This window comes from Cyrtonyx montezumae, unplaced genomic scaffold (assembly GCF_038088225.1).
Source record: "Cyrtonyx montezumae isolate F1298 unplaced genomic scaffold, pur_monq_1.0 scaffold_10, whole genome shotgun sequence".
In the NCBI taxonomy this organism is placed as follows: domain Eukaryota; kingdom Metazoa; phylum Chordata; class Aves; order Galliformes; family Odontophoridae; genus Cyrtonyx; species Cyrtonyx montezumae.
This window is the reverse complement of record NW_027071826.1, coordinates 12,684,533-12,704,295: the sequence shown is the minus strand read 5'-3', so window position 1 is coordinate 12,704,295 and position 19,763 is coordinate 12,684,533. Positions and strand designations below refer to the sequence as shown.

Here is a 19,763-nt window from a genome sequence, read left to right as displayed (position 1 = left end):
GAGCCATTCTTACTTTATAAAAAAAAATCTATTGAATTTGTCATTTATATGCTTTTAAAGGGGGAAGTTAATTTTTTTTTAGCTCTTAGTGTTAATGCCTAATAATTACAGAAATTTTTAAACTAATTTTAAATTGTCTTAAAGGAACCCAGCCAGAATGGACCTCTTTTTACTGAGTTAAAGTTCTACATGCGAGCTGCTAAGCCAGATGAAAGTAAGCAGTCTATTAAAATGTTATTAATGAACTACAAGCATTTAGGATAATAGAGTGTATAGGAATAATGTTGATCTTTAAAATTGCCTTTATATAGTTTTCAAAATTATTTTTAATGATTTAAAAATGTATGGACATACAATCTTAGACATTCAGGCATATAGTAAGACTAGAGGATCTGGTAATACATTAGTTATAATTGTGTCAGTGGCACTGGCTAAATTGAAACCTTAGTTGTATCTCTGTCCCTGTAAATGATGCATTATTTAATTTCCAGTACAACTGGCATAGTAGTATCCATAAAATAAGCAGCTCTCATGTATACAGAAACTGAAAGTGACAAGTACCCTCCTTCTATGTAAATCCTTTTGATGCAAATTCATGAATTTACCTTTATTTGTATTTTCAGTTCAGAAGTGGACTAAGTCCCATAAACTGAAATATTTAGGTGTACCAAGATATTGGGGTTCTGGCTTGCATGAAAAAAGTGGAAACAGGTGACTATATCTTTTGTTGGCGTATACTAGGATTAATTTTATCAACACTCACCATATGTTTTAACCTAATTTGGTTTAAGATGTGCTGTTCACTTATCTTCACATTGTTCACTTCTGTAGTAAAAATTCATATTCATAACAGGGTATGTATTAGGAATAGATGAATAGATACACTTTATACTGTTTCTTATTCATTTGTGAATATTAGTTTTCTTTTGTCTCAAATACTGCTGGAAAAGGTAGAGCTTACATACATATGTATGTGAATTAGAAGCTTTTCATATGTGAATTAAAACAAAAATTGTTATATATCTGTGGTTACTAAGACTAAAATTATTTAAGAACAATTTTTAGTATTCTTTTGTCACAGAGTTTTTAATACTTGGTATTGAATGATGTGCCTCTTCATAAAACCTGGCTTCCTGGAGGACTTTTTCTATAGCTATGCCACAAAGAAGTTTTACTAAGTTTCACAGAAGTTTTACTCTGACAGTGTGTTAGGCTTCATCTTATGTAAAAATTATATTAGTTTTGAAAGTCAAAAGTAAATATAACTATTTTTGGAGTGAATTTCTGATTTTATTCCCAATTGAATACGTGAAACTCTTTTGTATGGTTACTGTGAGCTCTTACATTAACCACTTTGTCCTGACATTCCCCACTATAGCCACCTTTGGCAAATGAGGCTTATTTTTTGTAGCACAAAGAAAGGTTGTAATAGATTCCAAGAAACTAACTCTTTAAAGTAACTTTATGTAGTCACTTGGTGTTTTAGACAGCCAAAAAAAATTCTGTTAATTGGTGCTGGGTTTTACTGTGGTGAACTGCAGTATTTTCCTGTGTGAGTATGGTGTTATGTAACCAGCCAGGCATAAGAACAGGCACCGTTCTTTTGAATGGACAGACTTGACAACCTTTTGCAGAAAAGTTATTAATTGATATATCACTTTATGAAAGAAAAAAAGAAAAAGTTTTTCCTATAAATTTGCTTTCTGTGAACCTGCAGCTTATCTTTTCAGACGTTATCATTCAGTTATTTGTATGATTAACACATAGACTACTTCATAAAGAGCAATTCATTAACTGTGCTGTTTTTTCCCTTGCATTTAGCTATCGGTTTATGATAATGGACCGTTTTGGCAGAGATCTTCAGAAGGTGTATGAGGAGAATGCAAAGCGATTTGCTCATAAAACTGTACTTCAATTAGGCTTGAGAATAGTAAGTTAAAAAGGACTTTCTTTTTGTATTTGTATTTTTATTTTTTTTATAATCTGGCTTCGTTGTGTAGCTCTTTCAGTTAGATCACTTTTTTGTGCTGAGTACAGGTCCTCTGCTGGGTGGAGCTGGGTACTGCATTGCATTTATATTACTGTTTTGTTTTGTTAGCTTGATATTCTGGAATACATCCATGAGCACGAATATGTGCATGGAGACATCAAGGCCTCAAACCTTCTTCAGAGTTACAAGAACCCTAATCAGGTATTTCTGATGCATTTTATTCCTCATGTTTTAAACCTTCTGTTTGACAACACATGGAAGTGCTTTGAACCGGTGAAATCTAGCAGAAGCTCATTTTTAAGAATGTATATAGTAACATTATTTCTGCTTGACATTTATATCTAGTTAATATTCTACGATTTTTTAATGCAGTTTGCTGGACAGTTATCAAATTGACTATTTGCCCTAAATAATAATCTAGAGAAGCTCTCAAGATTAAAAAAAAAATTGACTCTCAAATAGGTATTTGCAGGTGGAAGCTTAAAATTATATAGCACACCAGTAAATTATGTTTGCCTGTCTGCATTGTTACTTTGTTCCTTTGTTCAAGGAATCCATCAGATAAATGTTCTGTTAGTTGGAAAAATTGGTCTTTAAAGTACTGGTTGTTCCACTTGATTTACAGAAGTCTCATTTTTCTGCATTTATAACTTTTTTCACTATTCAAAAAACACATATCAGAATTTCAGAGATGTTTGTATCTTCTTACCCAAATTTTAGCTCATGTGATAAATAATATCAGTTCTCTTAAAGTAACTGGTGTCAGTGAGGGATATGTGAGAGGTATATAGCAGTCAGTATTGTTTAAATGGGGCAGCTAACTTAAAAGGAGGTAGGACAGTAAGTAAGAGACAGAATAAGTCTGGATGCTGAGATGTGGTAGTTTTGTTTTTTGTTTATTTGAAATTAAGCTTGTTGGTTATAAGTGACTGTTTGCTGTGCTTTTCATTTTCATTGTCAAGAAGTGATTATTAGGTCAAACACTGCAGTATGGTGGGAAAAAAAGATGTATAGTTTAAATTATATGTTGTGATCTCAATAAAATGAGCACTGCTTAAATGAAAAAAATGTAATTATCACATCGTTTTAAGAACTGGGAACAGTTGGAGTTTACATTTAATTTTTGTGTATTTTTGTATTTGTAATTCTTTAACCTTGGATTTCTTTGTGTAAATTACTAGGTGTATTTGGTGGATTATGGGCTTGCCTACCGATACTGTCCCGAAGGAGTTCACAAAGCATATAAGGAAGATCCTAAAAGGTGTCATGATGGAACTATTGAGTATACCAGTATAGATGCACATAAGGGTGTGGGTAAGGACATACAACCTTTTTCTCAGTGATAAACATTTGTGCATCCTTATAAAAATAAATACCTAAGACTTTGCTGCATTGTTTTTAAGTGACCAGTTTTCTGAAGCTATTAGAAATTCTTTGTGGGCTGTATGAACAGACTGCTTTTTCTAAGCTTACATTTGATTTGAAAGTAGTTTTCTGTAGTTTTTAATGCATCTTTCTTAAATAGATTCCCTTAATTTATGAGGACGATTAAGATATTTAGTGTCCTGCCTTTTATTAACTAGGTAGAAATGGAGTAGTGCTTAAGAGATCTTGTAAGGCAAGCAGGTCCTGCTTTCAGGGGAGAAATCTTCTATCATTCCTTCATATTTGTAGAGATGTGCAGTATTCTTTATAGATTAATTTTTAGATGATGTTAAAACAGAACTTTAATATGGATATTAATAATTGTGCCTATAGTCATTGAAAATCAAAAGGCAAGAATTTCAAAAACGTTGAATATTAAAATGACATCTGTGTGAATATATCTTGTTGATTTCTAGCAGACATCAATTTTCTTCTTAATTTTTTGACTTAGCATCAAAGTGTGTCTTGCACAGATGTCAGATTTTGAAAATTACTTACTTCAGGATGAACTTTTGCTCCATGCTTGAAACTGAATATGGACAGAATAACTTGAATTGCTTGTTTATCCTTTTATAGTATAATTTGTATCCAATATATGAGGGATTTGTTTTGTTTTGATGAGACTTAGCGATCCGATATCTTTCTGCCCTGTATTTGGTTTTCAGGCCACATAAAATATTTCAGCACTGTTACAGAGAAAGAGAAATAAAAATTGTTTTGAACAGAAAGTCAGTCACTTCAGTAGCTTGTTCAATTTTTTCCACAATTGGGGTACTTAGAAAGCTTCCCAGATTGGGATAACTGCAGCTTGTCATATCCTTCAGTAGAAGAAAGAGGTTGATAAAGGACTTGAAAATGAATTTGTCCTTCCAGATGGAGGAACAATATTTTTTTCTTCCTTACTTTTGCACTTAAAATATCAGATCTGGTAGCATTTTGTTGTTGGCTTTGGCTTTCTGTTGTCTTAGCACATAAACAAATTTTAACTGTTGTTCAACTCTGCATGTTTTTCTTTTTTTTTTTTTTTTAGCTATTCTTATGGATCTTTTTTTAATCTGTGTGTATCTGTTTAGCACCATCGAGACGTGGGGATCTGGAGATCTTAGGTTACTGTATGGTTCATTGGCTTAGTGGCCATCTACCGTGGGAGGACAATTTGAAAGATCCAAATTTTGTCAGAGACTCGAAGATCAGGTGAGGGTTTTTTTTTCCTCTTTTGAAATTAGAAATAGAAATCAAAGTGTCTTAGCAAAGAAATACTTGGTACTCTTTAGAATGTTCCCTTGTGCTCAGTACACAGTCTTGTATACACCTCAACTTCATTGCATGTAATATATCTTTGATTTGTAATAAAATTTTACTTGTACTGTTATGCTCTTTTTGTCTTCTGCAAATAAGATGCTTATTTATCCACCAGTATTGTTGCTTTAGGATACAGCCATGGTAGTAGCATAAAGCATTCTTATCAGTATGCATGTTACCATTAATTACACTTAAGAAAAAAAAGAACTGAAGCGTGAGGTATGAGTAGCCTTAATAGCATCATACTTTGAAATCAGTGGCAGAAATGAGACCTACAGATGGAGCTTTGAGATCTTTGAGCATCACTCCGGCTACAAATCTACTAATGTAGATTGTTTTGTCTTTCTCCCTTGCTCTTGCATTAGTTTTTTACTTCCCCCACTAACCTTCCCCTCAAACATCTCATATAAAGATGGTTGTCCAAGCATAGCAGTTTCTGTCCTGTAAACAAGTATTTGTTACTTGGCTTCCTCGCCCAATTTTCATCAGTTTTTTGCTTCCATCAGTGTTAGCAACGGTTATTTTTTTGTCCTCTGCAGTTCTGCCCCCCTTTTTCATTACTGCTTTGGCCTGGAGTCTGCTTTGAATAGTATTAAATAGAGAAATAGTTCTCCAGCAGGAGGAGATAAGGGCACTGGTATGTGGGATTTTAAAGTGGAGCATTGCTTTTCCTTTCCCTTCTACTTGCTGACTTCTATAAGAATCGAAACTGGTGAAGAAAAACTCCAGATTTCAGATAGCCTTTGTGGCACTTGTTAGGTTCTCAAGCCTGCGCAGCTGAAAATAGCTGTACTAAGTCAGACCGAAGATTTACCTAGTAGTATTTCCTGTCACTGCCAGTGGTCCAAGCCACATACTTATGAAGTGTGTCATAATACTACATTTTGAAACGTGAGAGAAATAATAGTTTTGAATGATTTCTTTTTTCAGATGTAGAGATAACATTTCAGAGTTGATGGATAAATGTTTTCCTGGGAAAAATAAACCAGGTAAGAGGAGCTATTTTAAATTACAGTGCTTAATTTTTTTCTGAAATTTGTTGTGATGATATCATAATTATGAGTTTATAAATAACTTCAAATAATCAGCATAGTTAATGCATTTATAACTTTTCATACTTAATGGTGGAAGTACAGAAACATACGGAAATTAACTGGAGGTACCATTTCTTTAGATGAAATAAGGAAATATATGGAAAAGGTGAAGCAACTGACCTATGAAGAGAAACCTGTGTATCCAAGTTTCCGAGAAATACTTCTACAAGGCCTCAAGTCCATTGGGCAGAAAGATGATGGAGTGCTTGACTTTGGCTTGTCAGAAAACGGAGATGTGCAAGCGAACCCTGTGCAAAAGGTTTTTGTACTCTTAAGAATTTGACAGCATTTTTTGAGCTAACTGAAAGTTGTAGTCATATTGGAAGTAGATGTCATTACTGCATGAAGTAGGAAATAAGCAAGTAGTAAAATGTTGTTATGGTTCTATGATATTTAACTCCCAATAGTTCTATAACTATTTAACTCCCAATACTCCACGTAATGTTGTGGAATATTAATAATACAACAGAAATCATAGAACCATAACAAATGTTTATTTAAGTTATGCTCATTTCTCTAATTTAACATCAATAATTGATGTGAAAAATTAATCCAGAATGACGTTTGTATGTGTACTTTCATATTAGATAGTATCTTAGATAATGGAACGTGTATGTGTAATCATAATGGCAATTGGAAAAATGAACATCTAGTTACTTTGCTTAAGTTGGTGAGACTCTTCAGATTGGTCAAAATTCACGTAAGGTAAAAGAAATCCAGAAGGACACCTTTCACTAGACCAGGTTGCCCAGGGCCCCATCCAACCTGATCTTGAACACCTCTGATAAACCTATTCCAGTGCCTCAATGTACTCTCTTTGAGTTTAGAACTGTTACTTCTATCACTGCATGCCATTGCAGAAAGCCCATTATTCGTATAGGCCCCTTTAAGTATGAGGGCTGCTCTGAAAGTAATGCCTCCTATGTTATTGTGTTGGCCCACGATATTAGGGCGGATGTTGGTGGTTTGACAGTAGAAACGGAACCTTCCCGACAATATTCCGTTACATTTTGTTGCCACGTGACAGATGTCAGCAGAGGGGCAGTCTGACATAATGGTGTCTGACGTGGAAGCACGTATGAAGCAACGGTGCATAATTGAATTCCTCCATGCGGAAAAAATTGCACCCATTGACATTCATCGGCGCTTGCTGAACGTTTGTGGAAACCAAACTGTGGATGTGAGCACAGTGAGGTGGTGGGTGGTACGTTTCAGCAGTGGTGACAGTGACCTGAAAGACAAGCCACATTCTGGATGGCCGTGCACAGCTGTCACACCAAGAAATGAAGAGCGTCTCAGTCAGCTCATCCAGTCAAATCTGGGGATTACAACCAGGGAACTGTGTATGGAGCTGAATGTTGGTTTCAGTGCATTGGAAACAATGGTAGGTAGCTGAGAACTTGCTCTGTCAGTAGTGTTATTGTGCTCTTTGTATTTGTTGTAGTTGCAGTGAAAATAAATAGGAGGCATTACTTTCAGAACAAGCTATTTAAAGGCTACATTAAGGTCTCTCTGGAGCCTTCTCTCCAGGCTGAAAAAGAAAAAATCAAAGCTCTTCCAGCATCTATTAATTGGAGCTTTGCTCCAACTTTCTCACCGTCATCCTGGCCCTCCTCTGGACCCAATTCAACAGCTTTGAGTTCTTTCTGAGCTGGAGGCCCAAGAACTGAATGCATTTTTCCAAGTAGGGTCTAAAAATGGCAGAGAGTGAGATTCACTTCCTTTGACCTACTATCCCTTCTTCTTTTTTGATGTAGCCTGGGATATGCTTGGCTTTCCAGCCTGTAGCTGTGTGCCACTGGCTAATTTTCATCCACCAGAGCCCCCCAAGTCATTTTCTTCAAGGGTGCTCTCAATTCATTCATCCATCAGTCCGTACTTGTGGCTAGGATTGCACCTCATGATAGTAGCTTCTTTTCCGAGACTAGTCCAAAAGTTTTTTTTGAAATAGAGTTTTTTATGCCAGTTCATACTGATACTTAGGTATTGAAGACAAGATATAATGTTATTTACGAACCCAAAGTATAATGGTAGATTGGGAGTATTTTATTTCTTGCATTTAAGAAACCTTTAAAATCTAGATTTGGACTTTAATTTGAATGCATTGTAAAAACTTTTTAGGATATGACTTTTGCATGACATAAAATGATTTTAATAAGGATAGAAAATGGGCAAGCAGTGGAATAATAAATATCCTGTACTCCAAACTGTATTTATTAGCTTTCTATCTGCATTTCTTAAAAAGTGGCAGTTTATTAGTTTCTCTAGCATGAACCAGGGAGCTGAGAATTACAGTACAGGACAATACTATGAGCTGCAGTGAAAGTAATGCCTCCCATTTTATTATACTGGCCTGTGACGCCAGAGGCAGGTGGTGTATGGCATTCGAGGTTGAATATTCCCACCAATATTCCTTTACATTTTGTTGCCGTGTGATAGATGGCAGCAGAGGGGCGATCTGACAAAATGGAGTCTGAAGTAGAAGTGCATATGAAGCAAAGGTGTGGAATTGAATTCTTTCATGTGGAAATAAATGAAGCCATTGACATTCATTGACGCTTGCTGAACATTTCTGGGGACCAAACAGCGACAGTGAGAGCAGTGGGGCAAGTGAGTGTTGCGTTTCAGCAGTGGTGGCAGTGACATGGAAGCTGTGCCACGTTCTGGACGGCCATGCAGCTTTTGCACCGTGAAATGAAGAGCATCTCAATCAGCTTATCCACACAAATCACCTAACGTTGGTGACTAAGTTGACAAGTAGTGATTTGTGGTCGAGAATTTGCTCTTAACAAGTAGTGTTATTGTGGAGTAAATAGGAGGCATTACTTTTGGAGTGACCTGCATACAAAAATTCTGCCTGTTTACCATTGTTATTAGGGACGAAAATGTTGGTTCTTGGTTTTCTAAGGATGCATTTCCAGTTTTTCTTTCTTCATTTTTGCCCAGTGAACAGCTCAGTTTACTGTGGCTAAAATTTTACAGCTTTGGTCTTAATATTTTCTGTGGAATTAAGTGTAATGATTTGTCCAAAAAGAGAGTTTATTATTTCTTTTTCACTTGTGGATCAACGTGACTTGAGTGTTTTGGAAAAAAAAAAACAAAAACCAAACCTGTTTAATGGTTGACTGAGTTCTTTGCTGAATAAGTTGGTCTGCTGCAGAGCCAACATCTGTGACCTTTAATGTCCTTGTCAAGCAGAGATGGCTGGTGAACGTTTCCATTGGAATAAAACTACGGAAGTCTTATTTTCTGTAACCAGTATCAGTCAAGACCAAAAGGTGTAGCAATAGTTTTTCCATAGGTTCCTTCATGCTAGCATTGGTTAGTGTTTTTACGTTGGACCTCTTTTAAATCTAAATTGGAAAAGAAAAATGGAGTCTGGCTTCTACTGTTGAGAAGATGTTAATCTGTAGTGTAGAGTGTTTTTGATGTTTTGGCTGTACTGATCATTCAGTTCTGCCAGGTCTTAGGACACCTACTCTTCAATTCCTTAAGGGCAATCTACCAAAGTGTCATTTGGTGTTCTGAAACTTTAGTAATTTCTAACTAGAAGAGAATTTCTAGCTTCTGTCTAATTGTTAGGATGTAGGATTCTCTTGTGTATTCAGCTCATATATCTAATTGAGCCACGATGTGCATTTTACATCACATATAAGCATGGTTTTTCTGGAATCTCATTCTCCAGCACTGGTATCTGGCTGAGGCACACAGAATGCCTGCTATATTAAGAAGGTAATGTTTTATTTTCAGTATCATGACTCTGACTCCAAGTTTCCCAGATGTTTAAGTAAATGAAACACAGTTGTGAAACTCCAGCAGTTATGCTGGAGGATTTTTTCTTTTTGTTTCTGTAAAATACATGTATGTTGGTTGTGTGTGTGTGGCACTTTATAATAACTGAACAGAAAGCTAGCAATCCCAGGGGTTGACGGAAGTATCTGGAACTCTATACTAAATTATTCAGGGTAACAACCACATCTTTTGTTCAGTTCTGAAGAGTGCTGGTAAATACTGGAAGCCAACTGAAAAATACAGTTTTTAATTTAATGATGGGCCTCAGATACACAGGTGTGGTTATTGTTAGATGAATGCAGCCTGATTTCTATTACTAATTCACCTGCATCAAGATTAAGAAACCATTTTTATTTAATAAGCTTGGAAACAAGATAAATGTATTTTTCTTTTGTGTGGCATATATTGGATATCTGTTTCTCTGATGAGCATTTAAAATGTTTTCTAGTACGTTTTGGAGGAATGCATTATCTCCCATATAAAAGCAGTACAGCACTGAAATAGTCTTCCTTAATTTTGGTCAGAATGAACAAAAGTGTCTGTGTTTATTCCTGCCTAATGCATCACAAATCTGCTGACATGCTAACCTTGGAGTCTTGGCTGGCAGTAATCAGGCCTGTGCACCGGCAGGAAAGATGTACCTAATGCACTCCATCAGTGCAGTTTGCATATGGAAGTTCTCACAGGGGAGCTGCCCTGTGCCAGCTGAGGGTTACCTGCCCACTGCAGTTATTGTATGTAATTATCGAACCAATCTGTTCAGCCCAGCAGGGTTTAGATGGTAATCATGAAGCAACACTTTGGAAAGAAAAGATGTAATGCACTCTCCCCTTCTCTGAGGAGCCATGTGAAGTTGTAACCACTTAAGAAGCTGTATTAGTAAAGCTATAGTCTTACACAATTTGGGGGAAAAAAAATTAAGTAAACTCTTCTAGTGTTCCTCAATTACTGCCAAATCTCTGCTACAAATTTAGGTCAACTCATCCTTTGCAAAAATGATAAGGCTATTGAATAAAACATTTTCATAACTAGTTAAGAATAGTTTGCAAAAGTAAGATTAATTGTAATGCACAGATAATAAGGTTTCTATCAATTTTGAGATTTTTAGGTAAGGTACCTCGAGTAGAATTGTCCTTGTCATTGGAAGAGAACCCGTAGTTACTATTGGATTAAAAAAAACAAAAAAAACATGTGCAGTTAGTGATGTTAGCAACTTCTAAGCTGTGTAAAGCAAGCCTTCAGAAGCTAGGATCCTGATAAACTTGAATTTAATGATGTGTAATTGCTTAAGAAAAAGCCATTAACATACACTTTGGGTAAAATGTTTTTCTGTATTCAAGATTTTTTTTCCAGATGAATCAATTTGTAACCATTTAGCCAATTTAAATAAAATAGATTCTTATCAGAAAAACTTACATTTTCATACATTAAACTTTCAACTGATGTAATCTGTCGATAGGGGAACTGAGTTTTTAAATTGTTTATTGCCTAGTACTAGTATTCTTACATTGTAGAGAACATTTATTCATGTATCAATGGACAGCTTAAAGTATTCAAGGGAATGATAGTTAAAATAGTGGAATACCTTGTAAGGGTACTTTTTTTTCTACTTTTTGAGTTCAATTGCCATTTCTTTTCCAGAAAAAAAGAAAGGCAGCAGATGCAGCCATTGAGAGCAGTGAAGCAGAACTGGAAGATGCAGGAAGTCCAGAAAAAAAGAAGCCTACTTCTTCTAGTAAGTCAGAATATCATTCTAGTACTCTAAAAATAATAAAGTGATTGTAATAGATTCTACTCGAAACAAATCTCCTAATTTAAAAAAAAATAATCGAAGGCACATGGCAGAATGGAAAAGTGAAGCATTTCAGAAACATTGATAGTGTTAAGTTATGAAATTGCAATCCAAATCTCATCACCTATATGGATGCTAAGATTTTTCAGACTAATTAATGTTATCTGGGAGGGTATGGGTATTTTCAGCATCCAGTATTTAAAGCAAGTGATGGACATACATTAAATTTCAACTTTCTCTTGATAATTTTGTAGATGCAGTGGTTTTAATTTCACCTTTTTGTGCTATTCAGTTTAATACTAAGTGGGGGTGGATGGATATACCAAATGATTTCAGGTTAAAAAGAGATGCATGCACTTACTCATTTTGTTCTCTTCAAATTTGGCATTAAAAAGTTCCACTTAAAACATGATTCATAAATCTTTATTGACAGTAAAGGCAACTGTTTCATAATCTTACAATTCTGATGCTTTTGACAAATTAAAAATAGCTGATTGCAAAAATATTTAGAACTGTATTTCCTAACCTGACTAGTTTTATATTAGCGTGGACTTGTTTCTCTCTTACGTGTTAAGTTTTGTGACTTACACATGCCTTAAATTTACTGACCATTAATGTGGGTAATTTCTTGATGCATCTTTATTGTAGAAGATAAAGTCATGCAAGAACAATTAAAATTTTTGAAAATACTATTTTATTGGTTTCTAGCACGTGGTGGGTATGTCTGAGGTTACTCATAACACCTCAGGAGTAACCCCTGTTCAAGTATTTCATGAGTATTTGGACTTAAAAGTGGCAAAAAAAAGTGGCAAGAAAAGTAATGCAGCTTGTTTCTATTTAGCTTATTAATGCTATCTGCTTCTTACTGCTTGTAAAACCTGAGTTGTCTAATCCAGTCCCAAAAGATCCCAATCCAGCTGTGCAGAGGTTTGAGTGCACCATGCTGCTCAGAGGTCTGTGAGGAATTCCGCCTGTAAAGGAATTATGTGGTGTTGTGATCAGGGAGCCCTAAGCTTGGTGGAGATATAGGCAAGACCAGAAGTAAGGAAGGTTATGCAGGTTGAAGTCTTTTTTCATCTATTCCGTTTGGTCACTTCAGATAAGTACAGTAAACACCATTTCTTTCAGTATGTCAGCATCAGTCTTTCTGAAACTGTCAAGAAAGAGTTGCAGACTCTTCAACTGATTTTCAGAATGATCTCAAGAAACAGGCTGTGCTGTACTGAAATTAATAAGGAAAGTTGTTTTTTTAAAAAAGCTAAAATAGTGTATTATGATCAGTATCTTCTTTCTTTTCTATAATGAGAACTCATATCCTTCCAAATCCTCCCATATCCTTCCCTAAAAGGCCGGAATTTCAAGATACTATGGATAATAATAAATTAATCTGTTAGTTGGTCTCTTTCCACCAGTAGAAGTACTATCAAAAGAGATGATTTCAATTTAAAAGAACAGAATGTAAAAAAAAGCTTTCGTAGTTCCTTTTTTTTTTTTTTTGGTATTAGCTGCCTTCATGTTTGATAGTAAAATATGCAGACTTAAAAGTGATGATACTTTTAGAGCAAAACAGCAAATTTTGGCACATACTGTATGTATGCACCACTGCTTCTGCAGGGATGTACTGCATAATATTAATAGTTCCAATTTTTTTTTTAAGTCAGTGTGTATGGAATAGGCAGCTACTACTAGGGAACTTCTGTGAAGGTAGCATAAATAAGAGTTTTATGAGAATTTGTAAACAGTCCTAGGTTCAAAGCAACCTGTGGAGTTCAAAGCTACTGTCACTGGGAGTTTTCTTTAATCTTGGGGTTGATAGATTGGATTGTATCAAATAGATTTTTTTTTAATACAATCCCTTTCATTTTTTTTCTTTTTTCAAACAACTTTGAATATTGTTAATTGGAGTAGAGTGAGATAGAGTGAAATTCTAAAGCAGGCATGAAATTGAAAGTATTTTTAAATGGGATATTTTAAATAAGTAGTACTGCTAAAGGTAGGAATTCTACATGAGCTGTATTGCTTTACAACTTCTAACATTATAAGGCCTTACCTGGAATCTTCAGCTCTTTCAGTGAATAAAAAAACCTACCAAAAAACAACAACAAAAAAAAACCCATATGAGTTTTAATAGCATTTCTTAATTAATAGGTACTTAGCTTTGTGTTTATTTACATTTCATAGCTTTGCATAAATCAGAGTCTGGGTTTTTGTCTTAGAAATCTATTTCAGCAAGATTTATTATTTAATGTTAGACTGAATCTATACTTGGATTCCATTTTAAATTTAGAGAATTATTGGTCTTGTCATCAGATTTTAGGAGTAAGCAAATAGTAGGTTCTTCTGAGCTTTTTTGTGGCACTACTTGTTACTCATCTTTGTACTTCACGCCCAAACACACATTACTGGTAGATTTCTACCCCCTAATCTTACACCTTAGTTGTAAGCATTTTCAGCAAAACCTGTTCTTTACAGTAGTTCTAATTATCTGTTGTTCTTCTCTTCTTTCACTTCTATTATCATGCTCTTGGTAATGATAATAAGCACCAATTTTCAATTTCCTATATGTAAAATACAGGAATACTCCTGTATATGCCTGTGTGCCTGGAACACAGTTTTCTGTGTAGGGTTCCTCCTTATCTTAAGCTTATTTCTTTGCAGTCTCTCCAGACTCCTAAGACTTTGAACGCCTTTAAAATACAAAGTATATTAAATTTCCCTATTCTGTCTCATGGAACTTTCCTTCATTTGCTGCTAAGGAAAAGTATTAAATGTAAACACTGTAAACACTTTGACACTATCTCCCACAGTGTTCCCCTGCAGAAGCTGGCAGCCCGTGGCTTGGACAGGTACACTCTTGGCTGGATAAGGATCTGGCTGGAGGGCCGGGCCCAGAGAGTGGTGGTGAATGGAGTTAAATCTAGCTGATGCTCAGTCATGAGTGGTGTTTCCCAGGGGTCAGTACTGGGGCCTGTCCTCTTCAGTATCTTTATTGATGACGTAGACAAGGGCATTGAGTGCACCCTCAGTAAGTTTGCAGATGACACCAAATTGGCTGGAAGTGTTGATCTGCCTGGGGGTAGTGAGGCCCTACAGAGGGATCTGGACAGACTGGAAAGTTGGCTGAAGCCAATGGGATGAGGTTCAACAAGACCAAATGCTGGGTCCTGCACTTTGGCCACGACAACCTCAGGCAACTCTACAGGCTTGGGGCAGAATGTCTGGAAGACTGTGTATAGGAAATGGACCGGGGGTATTGCTTGATGCTCAGCTGAACATGAACCAGCAGTTTGCCCAGGTGGGCAACGGTAAAGCCAACGGTATCCTGGCTGGTATCAGAAGTAGTGTTGCCACCAGGAGCAGAGAAGTAATGGTCCCCGTGTACTCAGCACTGGTGAGGCTGCACCTTGTGTACTGTGTTCAGTTTTTGGACCCTCACTGCAAGAAAGACATTGAGGCCCTGGAGAGTGTTCAGAGTTGTGTTTTGGAGCCTCTTGAGCAAAGCTGTTTTCACATTTTTCGCATTCTTCTGCTTTCTTGAAGAGCAGAACCCAAAACTTTATACGTTGCTGCTGGAATTCTTTTGTATAATACTTTTCACACGACGAGGATCAGATACCGTAGTAAACATGTCTAGTAGTTCCTCTAGAGCCTGTGGGACTCTTTATGCCACTGCTGAACTTTGTTCCAGTCTCAGAACAAGCTGTGCAGTGACACTGTCTGGTTTATTTTTTGCCTATATAATTCATTCTCATTTAAATTGCTGTTTGAACCTAATTCAGTTTAATCTACTGTATAAGAGCCCTCTCTTTTACTTGTAATAGCTTTGTTTGCATGCTCGCTTGGTGCTGCCCACACAGGACTATTTCTATTTTTGGAAACTGTTGGCATTCATACAGGACAAGTTTGTGAGGAGGGGGCAGTATTTGTGGGCTTACTAACTTTGAAAAAGCTGGTGGGCTTCTTGGTACAGATCTTCAAATCTTCTGAAATAGCTACAAACTTTGAAGCTTAAGATGTTTTGTGTTTAACCTGAGTTAATCAGATAATTTAAGACAATATTGCTGCTACTTAAGCTTGAAAATATGAATAACAGGACCGAGTCAAGGATTCTTTTTTTGTTTTGTTACTATCCTCTTGGAGATTCTCCAAAAGCATGTTTGTTAAGAAAAGCTTTGAAAATAACTCATTAATGCAATAAAAATAAAGGAAAAATCAGAGGCAGGGTGGCTGTCATCTTCTTTTTGGTGTTCCAGCATGGGCAATTAGAAATGAGTAAGTTCTTATTGAATTAGAATCATAGAATCTTTAGAGTTGGAGGGGATGTTTAAAGGTCATCTCGTCCAATTCCCCTGCAATGAACAGAGACATCTACTGCTAGATCAGGTTGTCCAGAGCCAGGTAAGGCCTGGCCTTGAAAGTCTTCAGGGACAGGACAATCCACCACATCACTAGGCAGCCTGTTCTAGTACCTCACCACCCTCCCTGTAAAAGACCTTTTCCTTAGATCTAACCTAAATCTACCCTCTTTAAGCTTGAAACCATTTCCCCACATTCTATCATACCAGACCCTGCTAAAGAGGATTCCATTCTTTCCTGAAGCTCCCCTTCAGATACTGAATGGAAATTAGGAATTATTAAGCCTTATTTGCTTGTATTATCCTTGACTACATGTGAAATACTGCTCTCCTGGAATACCAATTTGGAAACTAAATACCACATTTTTTTTCCTGTGTAGACAAACAACTGTAAGATCATTGTTTTCAATGATACTTCCTAATAACAGAGCATGAATTTGGTCTTTCTTTGTAGCATTTGCTTATATAATCTATAATCAGATGAAAAGAAAAATCACGGTTACTTTCTTCTAAACTGAAGAAGAGTAATTAATGGAAAAATATCAAGTTACTGAATTTTCTTGAAAAGATCACTTTGATCACTTCTTTTTTCTCTCTGCTTTCTGTTGCAATGCAAAGATTCCAGAGAAAAGTCTCAGGAAGGAGAGTGAAAAACCAATACCATATATGTAGTTGTCAGTAGGGTAATTTAGCGTGTGTGCCACTGAAGCTACCCAGTCTAAAACCTTAGATATTTCTGTTGCTTGCTAGAATTTACACTTGTACTTGAGAGCATGATGTAATTTATCTTGGTAAAGGAATATTTTACACAGTTGAGTTACTTTTTAATCTCATACCTATTTGTGTCGCTTTTAGTTACCAGTACTTCAGTATTTGTAATGGTACCAAAATAGATTTGATTTTTAAATAGCATATGTGATTGGAGGGTGTATGGTGTTTTGCCAGAATAGATCTTTCATTGATAAAGCTGCTCTGCTCAATAATAAACCATTGTCATAACTGTCAGGTTTTTTGAAGTGATTTATTAATCAAAGATGCATTGTCTAACAAAATCTATTTGTAGTTTTGTGCTGAATGGCAGTAAATGTTTCTAGCCTAAAAAGAAGGTTGTTTTTTTTTTTCCTCCATTTCAAGAGTGGAGACATTCTTCAAAGTTGATTTTTTCATTTCAAAGCCACATTGTAAGAGCAAATTAAGTTACGTAAAATGAGGCAGGAAGGCACAGTAAACAATAACTCTTTGCTTTTCTTGATGTGGTTTTGGGTGTACTCAAGGTTATTTAGGTTTGTTGTGCATTGTTCTCCACCTTGTTTCTTTCCTTTGTATTTACTTGTTAAGCTTCGGCAGTTGTTCATAGTGCTCAAAGGTTGTTGTCTTGTATAAGAATCTTCTTTGTAAAGGACTTTTGTGAAACTCAGTCTTACATTATTTCTTTCTCAGAAACAGATGAGGAAGTTGACAGAAACTTTAGGGTTATATGTAGATTGACAAGCAAGAACTTAAATAATTAGGCATCCTGTCTTTAAGGAGGAAGTCAATCTCATAGGTAAACCTGCCCACAGCTGGGGATTGGAACTAGTTGATCTTTAAGGTCCCTTCCAACGCAAGCCTTTCTATGAATCTCTCAAGATCAAAAAGTAATCTGAAAAGTACCATGAATAGATGATGAAAAACATTTTACGGAGTTACTGAAAATGGTAGCAAGTTTTACGATAGTATTATTTTATTTTCTCAAAAGTGACGAGATGAATGTGATTGATGGAAATGATCAGGCTTTTATTGCTGTGTTTATCTATGGTCTTGTTGAACAACCTGCCTTTCAGATTTATTAAGAATCTTATTTTAGATTGCAGTCTTGATTATGTTTGTTTTTTTATAATGTTGTCAGATAATAGGTTTGTCAGTAGTTTATGGGCCACTTTGGCCCAGTTCTGTGACTAATAGGGTGGGGGACCCACAGACCCACACTCTGGGAAAGGGGGAAGGAGGAAAAAGATGAAAGGGTAGGGAGATGAGCCTAAAAATAAAACAGCAGCAACGATCTGAGAAGGAAAGTTAATTTACTAAATATGATATTGGAATGCAAAATAACAGAATGTAATAAAAAATAATTGGAATTGAGGCTAATAAATAAAATGAGAGTGTCCAGAACTTTAATGCTGAAGGTGAGGTATCAAGGGAGTGTACACTGCAGAGACAAGCAGTAAGAGAAGGGGATGTCTTGTGACTTGTGAGCAGATTTATCTTTCCCTCCAAACAGAAAATAGAAATGGAATAGTGGAAGTCTTCTTGGAGTTGTAGTTCTTCTCATTTGAGAGCCAGGTACTCAGAACTTCTGACAGTCCACAGAACTGGAGTGTTAACTCTTGAACTCCCAGTGCTCTACATGATGTTATGATGTGGAATGCCAAAACAGAAAATTATGAAACCATGACTGGTTTAAATCTGAAGACTAAGTTGCGCTGATAGCTGAGCTGACTTAACAGCTCAACCCTGCCAAACAGGTCTTCCTCTTTTCTACCTGCGTGCCTTCTGCTTCCTCTTGTATAATCTTAGTTCAGAACAGTCTAAGCCACTGCAACTCATTAAGCTTTCAGAATTATAAGGACCCTAAAAAAGTTCTTCACCATGTTACAAAGCTCGATCAGCTTAGCACAAGATCCAGAGAGCACCAGAAATGACTCATCACTGGGAGGGATCACAACTGTAATTTAGCACATGGGGAGAAAGGAGGAATTTAGGATTTGAAGAGGAACTGATTCTTCATCTTTTGCTGAAGGTGGGCTTTTACATTTGCTAAACTATATGTAAATAATTTGAAAAAAATGAAGTGTATAATGTGTTATTTTCAGGCTAATGTTGGTTCCCAGAAATTGTGGTAAATTCCTGTTTTCTTTTTCCATCCTTGTATAGATCAAAACTAAATGATTAATTGGAGTTGATCTATTTTCTTTGAATGCAACATTGTAATTTATTCTGTGTCATTACTGTTATTTTACAGAACATCTTTTTTCTTCCTTTTTTTTAATATGAAATTACAGAAGCTGTAGCTACCAGAACACGAAACATGACGTCACCAAAAGCCAAGAAAGGTGCAGCAACCAGGAAGAGAGTTCAGAAGTAAATACATGGAGCAACAACTTAAGTTGCTTTTCAGCTCATCTCTGTTTTTTCAGTTACTGTAGCACTGGAATCTATTTCATTCCCTTTTTTACATAATTCCTGTAAAAAAAAACAAAACAAAACAAAAAAACAACTTGGACTGCTGTTTGTACCTGTTTTTTTGAAGAATAAATGTTTTAGTAAAACATTTGCATAAGCTATGTGTGCTGTAGTACCAATGCAAAATTTTGCCAGCTTTGAAGTGAGGGTGCATTTTAATTTTTTAAGGTGAATTTGTGTATATAAATGCAACTGAGAGTGTGACTTTTTTTTCCTGCTTTATAATGTAGTTTTGGTATCTTTTTTTAAGGAGCAATAGTGTTGCATTTGATTTCTTCTAATTTTGAATGAATTTGAAAGAGTTCACTTAGATGTACACTGAAATGATTAAAGTCAGGAGTCTGAAATAATAGAGACATGTTTTAAATATTTCTCAAGTATTTTAATTGAGATAACAAAAGAGCAAAAAACACCCCTCTATTCCAATTTGTTATAGAATGCGTTTAAATAAGTTTTTTTTTATAGGTACTGAATTTGAGTGTGAGCTCCTTTTTCTTTTTTTTTTTAATAGCATTTGTTTCTGTATCATTTTCTCATTATTCACTGTTCTTCCAGAAAAAAAATAGACCAGAATTACAGACATAAGGACCAGAGCTTTAAAAAAAAACAAACAAAAAAAGGTGGGGAGGAAAAGAACAATAGCAATCCTCAACTCACCCCTCAGGGTTTTGTTTTGTATCAGTGAAGAGCCTGAAGAAGTTAATAAATGTGAATAATAACTTTTTAAAGTATCTACTTCCAATGAAGGCTTGACTCACGTGCACATCTCATAACAAAATTATGGTTTTCCT

General features: G+C 35.8%; 1 protein-coding gene across 1 annotated transcript in view; it reads left to right on the top strand.

The window, feature by feature from the left end:
* VRK1 (VRK serine/threonine kinase 1) overlaps positions 1–19,158 on the top strand; it is a 29,609-nt gene extending 10,451 nt beyond the window's left edge. Inside the window, exons 4-13 of the mRNA XM_065750601.1 lie at positions 145–214; positions 624–711; positions 1,822–1,930; positions 2,099–2,191; positions 3,172–3,304; positions 4,489–4,609; positions 5,648–5,706; positions 5,892–6,070; positions 11,245–11,338; positions 18,792–19,158. Of these exons, the coding sequence (XP_065606673.1) occupies positions 145–214; positions 624–711; positions 1,822–1,930; positions 2,099–2,191; positions 3,172–3,304; positions 4,489–4,609; positions 5,648–5,706; positions 5,892–6,070; positions 11,245–11,338; positions 18,792–18,874 (1,029 nt within the window). The 3' untranslated portion in view covers positions 18,875–19,158. The remainder of the gene's footprint in view (positions 1–144; positions 215–623; positions 712–1,821; positions 1,931–2,098; positions 2,192–3,171; positions 3,305–4,488; positions 4,610–5,647; positions 5,707–5,891; positions 6,071–11,244; positions 11,339–18,791) is intronic.
* Positions 19,159–19,763: the final 605 nt, after the last annotated feature.